The sequence below is a fragment of the Balaenoptera physalus genome, assembly GCF_965194825.1.
Source record: "Balaenoptera physalus genome assembly, chromosome: 14".
In the NCBI taxonomy this organism is placed as follows: Eukaryota; Metazoa; Chordata; class Mammalia; order Artiodactyla; family Balaenopteridae; genus Balaenoptera; species Balaenoptera physalus.
Window position 1 is genome coordinate 72,523,341 of NC_138893.1, and position 9,124 is coordinate 72,532,464.

General features: G+C 58.1%; 1 protein-coding gene across 2 annotated transcripts; it reads right to left on the minus strand.

Moving 5' to 3' along the window:
* Positions 1-3,347: 3,347 nt before the first annotated feature.
* Positions 3,348-9,116, minus strand: SNCG (synuclein gamma). 2 transcript variants are annotated; one of them, XM_082424255.1, is made up of 6 exons: positions 9,016-9,116; positions 7,889-8,102; positions 7,017-7,058; positions 6,566-6,693; positions 3,883-3,954; positions 3,348-3,642 (listed from the first exon to the last, which is right to left on the minus strand). In XM_082424255.1, exons 2-6 carry the CDS (start codon positions 8,007-8,009, stop codon positions 3,622-3,624), a joined length of 384 nt encoding a protein of 127 aa, XP_082280381.1. In that variant the 5' UTR covers positions 8,010-8,102; positions 9,016-9,116; the 3' UTR covers positions 3,348-3,621. The 2 variants fall into 2 exon arrangements, with proteins under 2 accessions (XP_082280381.1, XP_082280380.1); XM_082424254.1 differs by having other exon boundaries at positions 7,889-8,011; positions 9,016-9,090.
* Positions 9,117-9,124: the final 8 nt, after the last annotated feature.

Here is a 9,124-nt window from a genome sequence, read left to right on the forward strand (position 1 = left end):
ACACCGCAACGAAGAGTAGCCCCCGGTCGCCGCAACTAAAGAAAACCGGCGCACAGCAGCAAAGACCCAATGCAGCCAAAAATAAATAAATTAATTAATTTAAAAAATATACATCACAACCTCTGGGAAGCCTTCCTTAACTATCACAGATTAGATGAAGTATGCCAGTTTGGGCCTCCCAGCATTCCGTACTTCCCTAACATGACACTTACCAGACTTTAGTGATTGCTTTTCAAATTCTCTCTCTTCCCTCTGTAGGAGAGCAAAATTTGACACTCCAAGATGTCATTTTAGCAAGCCAGTTATTTCAAGCCGAAAACAATCAAGGCCCAAAAGACTCAGGGAGAAACTTTGATCTTTCCCCTTAGCTGAATTTAGATAGAGGGCCTTACAGGAATAGAGCTATCGCCATAAATAACTAGAGTATGAACTAGGTGTGTAGACAGGGAGGAACCGAGAAAAGTCTATTTGTTAAAATTCCTTTCTGTGTCCCATTGTCTGTACATGACCCAGCAAACATTTATTTACCAAACATTCGCTTTTCCATCTGCATGTCAATTGCCTTCCTCCCCAAATCTCTAGCCCCAAGATCCTCTTTTGTCTTCAGCTGAAGATGCTATTTAAGGTGAAGGCTTCAGCCATTTTGACAAGTTACTCAGTTTTCCTGGGTCTGTCCCATGTATACACGCTATTAAATTTTGATTTTCTCCTGTCAATCTGTCTCATGTCAGTATGATTCTTTGAACCAGCCAGAAGAACCTAGAAAGGTACAGGAAAATTTCTTCCTCCCTGACACCTCCAAGATTCTGAGCAATTAGAAAGGAGAGACCATACCTAGTTTGCTTAGTTTGGTTCCTCAGAGTCAAGCACCTTGCCTGATACATGGTAGATGATTAAAAAATCTGTTACAGCAATGTTGGAAGAGGTCATCAAGAGGATGTAACTGTTGGTTGCCTTGCGAGCTGGACCTGGGCAATCAGAGGCTCCTCACCCCCTCCCCTGTCCTTGGAATGTATGTCCTGCCTGCAATTCCCATACTGGTGGCCATTTCAAGGACACAGCCTTGACAGAGTAAGGTGTTGTTGAAACCCTCTGGATTGAATATATGACTGACCCCAGTTAAGTCCTCTGTTAACTTTTAAGATTCTGGTGGGCTGGGGCAGAGATCTATTCATCTTGTGGCCGCCCAAGACAAACCTCATATGTAAGTTCTCTTATTAAAACTGCCACCTACTGGGACTTCCCTGGTGGTCCAGTGGGTAAGACTCCATGCTCCCAACGCAGGGGTCCCGGGTTCTATCCCTGGTCCAGGAACTAGATCCCGCATGCACACCGCAACTAAGAGTCCTCATGCCACAATGAAGATCCCAAGTGTCGCAACTAAGACCCGGCGCAGCCAAAATAAATAAATAAATATTAAAAAGCAAAACAAAACAGCCACCTACCGAAAAAAAAAAAAAAGGGACAGAGTGCCTGGGGCTTCTCGGATAAGTAGAGGATGGGGGGAGAGCAGTAACTCCTCTAGGGAAGTCAGGTGCAGCCCCACAGATCCCACAGCACATAATAGGGGGCTTAAAGGCAAAGAGCATTGCAGTGCCCATGGGATGGGGAAGAGGCTTCCTGGACCAGGCAGACCTTGTTGTTTGATCACAGGAACTGGCCCTGAATACGGGGGTGAGAGCGGGACGCAAGCAGCAGGGACCCTCCCAGGTTCCTTCAGCAGAGGAGAGGGCACTGGGACCCCAGGGGCCGAGTCTAGGTGTCCTCCTGCCCCAGTTACCTGAGAGGGCCCGGCTCCTCCCCCCTTTCTCTCAGGCAAGCCCAGGCCCCAGGTGCCCTCCTCCTGGGGCATGCACAGGCCTGCTGATGAGCAGTGTCTGAGCCCGGGAGCAGGAACACCCGGGACTGCCCGCACCTCTTCCAGACCCTTCATTCCCTCCCACGGTAGGGTTTGGGGGCTGCAAGACCAGCGGCTCACTGCTCCTTTCTGCCGCCTCAGCCGTGGATACCCATGACCGGCAGGCTGGGATACGACGAAGCTCAGCTGTGTTTGACTGGTTCCCAGCCCGCAGGGCTGCCCTCGACCTCTGCTCCCCACCACAGAGGCAGGGTGGGAAGGTGGTGTGGACTCAAGTTTTGGTGCCCACAACCAGGGCTGGAGGGCTGGGGCAAGCCACTTAGATGCTCTGAACCCAAACTGGCTGTCAAAGGAATGGGAGCCCTGCTCTCTGCTCAGGCACCTCTGAACGAGACTCCAGGTCGTGATGCCAATAGCCCTTCGTGTAGGACAACGACCACCCTGGTCCTAAGGTTGTTTTGAAACCTTGGGGGTGGCAGCATCTGCCATAACGCCACTGGAGCCCCCGCAGTCCGGGTGGACGTAGCAGAGCATGGGAATCAGCTGCTTGGCTCTGGAGCCAGGCCACCTGGACTTCTGCCGGGTCCCAGCTTCCTAGCTTTGTGCCCTTGGGCAAGTTATTTGACTCTCTGTTTCTCAGTTCATTTTCGATGAAACTGGGACATGCCATTTGTTTTGAGGATTAAAGGAGGTAAAGCACTCAGTACGGTGTTCCACACCTGGGAGGAGCTCAACAAATGTTCATTTTTACTTTGTCTCTCAAGGCGGGGACTGGCTCTTCTGCCTCTCAGCTGTTGTGTTTTCTAATGATACTTGACAGAACTCTTTGGTGAAAGGGAAAGGCCAGGTCCAACTTGGTGGGGAGCTCAAGGCTGGGTGGGACCAGGCGGGAGGAAACCTGGGGTCATGTCCTTCTTCACAGAGGAGGGTGCAAAGAGTCCCTACTATGGGTTTAGACTTCCATCTTTGAAAGTTACCATCTGCTCCAGGGAGGGGCGTTAGGTGTCCCTGTTCCCAGAAGGAACTGTTCCACCAAGGACACACATGGAGGGAAGTCCCAGGAGGCCCATCCTCACCCTCTGCCGTCAGTGGGGTCCATTCCCAGAGGGTGAGCCAAAGCTCAAAACCTGGGGCATCCCGGTCTCACGCTCCAGCGGACAGTGTGTCTTTGAAGGTGTCTGCCCGAGCCAAAAGCAGGGCTGCCACCTCCATGTTAAAAGCCAGTGGGGGTGGCCTGCTTTCAATCCCTGGTCGGGGAACTGAGATCCTGCAAGCCACGCAGCATGGCCGAAAAAAATAAACCAAAAAACGGCAATGGTGGGGTGGCGGGGGGGGGTGGTGCAGGGGGACTCCCTGAAGGCAGTGCCCGCTATCAGTAGGTTCCAGAAATGCCCGGGGTGTTCCTGTAGCATACCTGGCCCAGCTCCTCTTCCCAGGAGGGCCCAGAGGGCGTCTTCATGAATGAGGCAGCACAGACAGGAGGTCTGAGTAGGTATGCAGTAGGGATTTGAGTTTTATTTGGAATCATTTAAAAAAAAAAGTTCATAGCAGCATCGGTGGGGTCAGAAGGACCAGAGGGGGTGAGGGGACAAGGGAGGCAGGTGATGGTGGTGGCGGCAGCATGGGAGGACCAGCCTGTGGGCAGCCAGGGGAGGACGTGGGGACCATGGGCAGCCCCATAGGTCACACTCCAGGACCAGACACTCCTTGTGCCAGGAGGGTTTGGGGTGTTCCTCAGGGCCTCCGAGCTCACTTGCAGCCCTCTAATCTCCTCCACTCTTGGTCTGGGAGAGAGAGAGACTTTCACACACAGCTCTGGGGCCCCAGCCCTCAGTGGCCACCCTGGGTGGGGTGGGGACAGGTGTCATCTGTGCCTCTCTGCCCTGAGGGGGTCATTCATGAGGAGACCTCACACTCAGGCTCAGGGACCTGCAGGTCAAGAGGCTCCTTTGAGGGCTCTGGAGCCCCAGGAGGGAAGCAGCTTGCCCAGGGACCCCCCGTAACACCAGGAGCCCAGATCCTACCGCCTCAGCCACTTCCTCTTCCACTTTGCCTGCCTCGTCCTCCTGCGAGGGGGCAGGTTGCTGCAGGTCCTCCTGTGGGAAAGCAAAGGGGATGTGGGGCCAGGTGGAGGGCACAGAGTCCCCAGCTCCTTGCAGCCAGGGCCTTGTCATGCTGGCCTCAAAGATGAGCAGAGGCCCTCATCATCTTGCTCTGTGTGGAGGGCTGGAGGTGAGGGAGGTATGAGGGCCAGATTGACCTTGGAGGTGATAGAGCCTCATGTAAGGATTCACAGCGGGGGCTCTGTCTGATGATGCCAAGGCCTTCTGGGGGTACCAAGTACTCTTGAGCCCAGCTTCACCCCCAAAAGCAGATGCTGAGTCACTGACAGTCCCTGGTTGGGCCTCCTCCATGAGGAAGCCCAGTGAGGTGGGGTGGGCAGTGGCCCCTGAAGCACTAGGCCTGACCCCACCCTCGGTGTTCCTGAATCACATGATCACATACCCTTGTCCTCCTGTGACCCCAAAGAGCCCTAGGAGGAGGGGCATGTTATCACCGTTCACATGGGGACCCTATGCCTAGAGAGGCCAGGTATCCAGCTTAAGGCCTCAGAGCTCAAAGCAGTGAGGCTTGTAGGGATCAGGTCTGGCTTGCTCCAGGCCCAACCCTATCCCAGTAGCATGACTGCCACCCTCTTCCCTTCTCCCTGCCTCCTGGATGGGCACTGGGCTCAGGCTGGTCTGTTTGGAACCAGCAGGGGTTATATGGTCCTCTCCCACTTCCTGTCTCCTTCTACCCACCTACACCCAGCCAGGCGCTTGCCTGAGATGGCGGCCTGCCTGGGGGTGGTGGTGTGAAGCTGGTAGGCTGGGCAAGACTGGGTGATCAGCTTGGACCCTAGTCTCAGCACCTACCTCTGGAGGGTCCTGCCACCTCTCTGTTACCATGGGGCCATCCTGCCCCTTGGTGGACTGGGGCAGCCAGAGTTGGGGCAGGCTCTCCAGGCAAAGGACAGGTGGCCGCCTACCTAGTCCTGCTGTCCCAAGGTGGGTGCATGAGGCCAGTGGCATGAACGGTCAGACAGACTGGCAGTGCTGCATCCTTCTACGGTTCACTGGAGGGTGAGTCATGGCTGGTTTTTGGGTGTCACCAGGAAATGTCTTCCTTGGGGTAGCTCCAAGGACTCACCAGCCCTCCTCCAAAGTCAGAGAGGAGTGCCCAGGCTTCTGCTCAGAGGTGCAGGGGCAGCCTGGCCCCATCCCAAGGCCTCTTTTGCTGGGGGATGGGGGGGAGGGGCCTGGGATCTCCTGGGGTACATTTGGGTCCTGCCCAGGGGCACTGATGATGATGATGTAGTCACCTCCCTTTGTCAGGTGCTCACCATGAGCAAGGCGAAGCTGCTTCACGGGGTCCATTTCCCTGCATCATCACAGCCCAGTGACATGGATACTCTCAGCCCCACCCTCCCCCCACCCTCCCCCCACCCCAGGCATTTTACAGCTGAGAAAATGGAGGCCCCGAGAGGCTGAGTAGCTTCCCAAGGTCATACGGCTAGGACGAGGCAGAGCTGGGAACTAGGAGCAAGGGCACCTGCCTGTTCCTAGGATCTGGAGACCTTGTGCTGGCCCTGGAAGCAGACGCCTTGGTGCTGCCCCCAGAGCCAGGGGCAGGGTGACCCCCTACCCTTCCACCCACCCACTCCCTGGAGCAGGGATTCTTAGTGCTGGGTGCCTGGGACTCTACCGGCCCCTCGGGGCCTGTGCCAGGTAGGAGAGCTTTCTAAAGCACAGCCTCGTACAGCTGAGACGGCACATCTCTGGAATAGGAAAACCGCCTGCCCCCAATGCTCCCACCATGATCTCCTGCTCAGAGTCTCTCTTTCAGAGCACAGTCTCGGGAGCCAGGCTGCCCAGAGAACTGCAGGCTCACTCAGACTAGCCATGGGACCTTGATTACCATATCTCTCTGGGCCTCATTTCCACACCCTGTCTCATGGGATTTTGTGCCAAAGAAATGAGTTAGTACGTGTAAAATGCTTCAAGCAGAGCCTTTCTGTGGTGGGTTCTGGGACAGTTCTCCCCGCCAGCCTCCACCCCCTGGGAGAGCTCCCCTGCTCCTGTGCTCTCTGTTGCCCGGCACGCATGCACGCACACACACACACAAGGGCACACCCACACCAGGCACAAGCATGCACACACGCACACTCATGAAGGTGGAGGCAGAGGGTGTGGTCAGAACCCTCACTGTTTTTCCGTCACCAGGGGGCGCTGCTTCCCCGCTCCTCCTTGGAGGAGGAGGCCCTGCCCAGCCAGGCCCGGAGGGAGGCTGGACACTGGGTTGGCGGTGACCTGGCAGCTCTGAGCTGGTGTCCACTGCCCGTGGGAGGCTGCCTGTCACCACTTGGGGCCTTCAGGACCCCGCTTTCGCTAGTGAAATGGGGTGTCTCCTAAATGCTGAGCACCATCAGGAGAATGTGGTTTTGAGCCTCATTCCAGTTGGGCCCCACACAGCTCCGCTCACAGGGGTGGTCGTGAGGATTCCAGGACTTAATGGATGTGACAACACCAAACGCAGACCAGGGCCCCTGAGTCTCCATTACCCTGTATGTCAGCGCGGTGATAATGCCTCCTCCCCAGCTGGCCTCGCTGGGGCCCAGGGGAAAGGATGGGACGGGTCTGAGGGCCAGGCCTGGGAACCAGGTCTCACCTTGTGCACCACTCTGGAGGTGATCGCAATGTTCTCTGCTTCCTCCACGGTCTTGGTGGCCACGGTGTTGACACTGGAGACCACGGCCTCGCTCACAGCGTTGGCGTGCTCCTTGGTCTTCTCAGCCACTGTGGGAGGAATCTGGCTGGCTTTGGCCCTGACCCCACCCCACCCGGGCCTGGCCTTCCCGTCAGGCCAGAGCAGCCCCTTTCCCAGGGCACTCAAAACTCTGGCTCTACTGGAGACCTTAGGCTGTGCCCTTTCTGACTCCAGGGGAGCTCTGATGACGATGGGGGCAGCCCACCCTGGGTCTAGCCCCAGATTCTGGAGAAGTCTGGGTCCGTGTACAGCAGGGGGGAAAGGAGGGGCCTGGGCTTGGGCCTTTAGCACCAGGGTGCAAAAGTCCCTGGACGTCCCAGCCTCCACGTCCCCGGGTCCTGGGGCTCCTCACCTGAGGTCACACTCTGCACAACACCTTCCTTGGTCTTGGCTCCTGTGGAGGAAGTGGAGGCGTCAGCCCAGTCCCACTCCTGGTGTTGGGAGGGGAGTGGGCCAGGCAAACACACCACAGAACAGCTGGACAAGCTGCAGGGTCAGTGGGAGGTAAGGATGGTGTCTGGGGGCCGGCCATCCTTTCAAAGGCCACTTCCTGCTGTGTCTGGAGGAAGGGAACGGATGGGAAGTGGACAGGACAGGATGGGGGGACGAGAGAGACCAGGCCTGAGGTAGGGTCTGGATCTCACGTGGGTACGGCCTGGGCCTCGGAAGCAGCGCAGGACAGGGTCAACGAGAGCTGAGTCATCGGCTCAGCCTCCTCTTTGGAAGGAGCTGATTGGGGTGGGGTGCGCGGGAGGCTGGACAGGACCCTGAGGGTTGGTCTCATCTCGCCTGACGCACCCCTTCCCTCTGGGCGGCGTGGGGACCTGTGGCCTGGCTGCCGAGCACCTGCTTGCTCAGTCCGCGGGGCTCCAGGCTCAGTGCAGCTTCTTACCCGAGTCAGGGGGCCTGTGGGTGATGCTGGGCGGGGGCGCTGGTGTGCGCTGGTGTGTGCACCTGTGTGCGCACAAACAGGTGTGTCTGAGGGCTAAGTGCCTCCCTTGCTGTCCTGTCCCAGAGGCCCCTGGGGCCCTGAGGAGGCCCAAACAGACCATGGGGTGTGCGGGACAGCGGTGGTCCTCCAGGGCTGGGAGACCCTGACTCAACTGCCAGGTCCTCATCCCTCTCAAAATGCCTCCCAGGGGCTGGGGGATAAAGTCAGGCCCAGGTAACTGGGTGGCCACCAAGCTGCCCCGCCCTGCCAGGCCCTGCTACGCCCAAACTCACCCACATACATGACACCCTCCTTGGTCTTCTCAGCAGCCTCTGTCACCCCCTGCTTGGTCTTCTCCACGGCGCCCACCACACCCTCCTTGGCGATGGAGAAGCCCTTCTTGAAGACGTCCATGGCTGTGGGCAGGGACAGGGGCCTGACTCTCCGGGCGAACTGTGACTGGAGCTGGCCCGAGTGCTGCCGCAGCTGCTGTCCCTGCTGCTGCCTCTTATTGCCGCCAATGAAATATTGATGATGCAGCAGCGGCTGATGGGAGCCCAGCCAGCCCAGGGGTGGGGGCGGGGAAGGAGGGAGGGAGGAAGCAGGCTCGCCCCTCCTTCTCCCAGGGTCCCCGAGCCCCTGCTGGCTCAACCCTCCCCTCCTGTCCCCTTCCCTCCCTGGAGGGGCCATAGAGGGCCAGACACATCCTTATCCATCACTGCCCTTCATTCATTTGCCACCCTGTGCACCCACAGGGGCGGCCTTGACTGGATGCTCCCAGGCCTGGGGCTGTTGTATCTGTGTACATCTGGGGCAGAGAGGGGTCAGAGTGGGGGGCAGGCACAGAGAGGGGAGGTGCCTCTGTTACCAGCATCCCAGGTAGGGCAGGGGTCAGGACCAAGCAGGCCTGTCAGGCAAGAGTGGCCAACCTCCCAGACTGGCCTGGGCTACCCAGCTTCTCACCAGCACCATGGATGCCCCCATCCTGGGGCTCGGGCAAGGCCAGGTGGAGGAGCTGGGCCACAAAGAGCTGACCCAGGCCCTGGCGCCAGCTACAGACTGTGTGACCCTAGGACAGCTCCTTTCTCCTTCTGAGCCTCCACGCCTCTGCTGGCTCCCACTGCCCAGTGGAGAGAGACGCTGAGTAGGCACGAGTGCCCCCCACTTCCTGGCCACCAGCATGGATGGGCAGCAGGTCCCCTGACACTGATCCGACCGCTTCCTGCCGCCCCACCTCTGTGCTGGTGCGGTTCTCCTGAAGGCCATGGGGACATGCTTGGTGGGGCCACCTCCCCCCGTGTCTCCCACACCCCCAGTGTCCTGGACCCGAGTCCTCCTGGGGCACACAGGAACTGGCCTGCGTTGTTGGCTGCCCCTGTGGGGACCAGGCCGAGGGTGAGGGGGGCCGGACGAGACTCACCGGGTGGGCCGGCCCAGGCCACTTCCTCTCTTTGTTGTCCCCGTGCTTTTTTTTCCTTCTGAGACTTAACTTGAAGACAACGTCACCAGCACTGGCAGTTTCTGGAGTC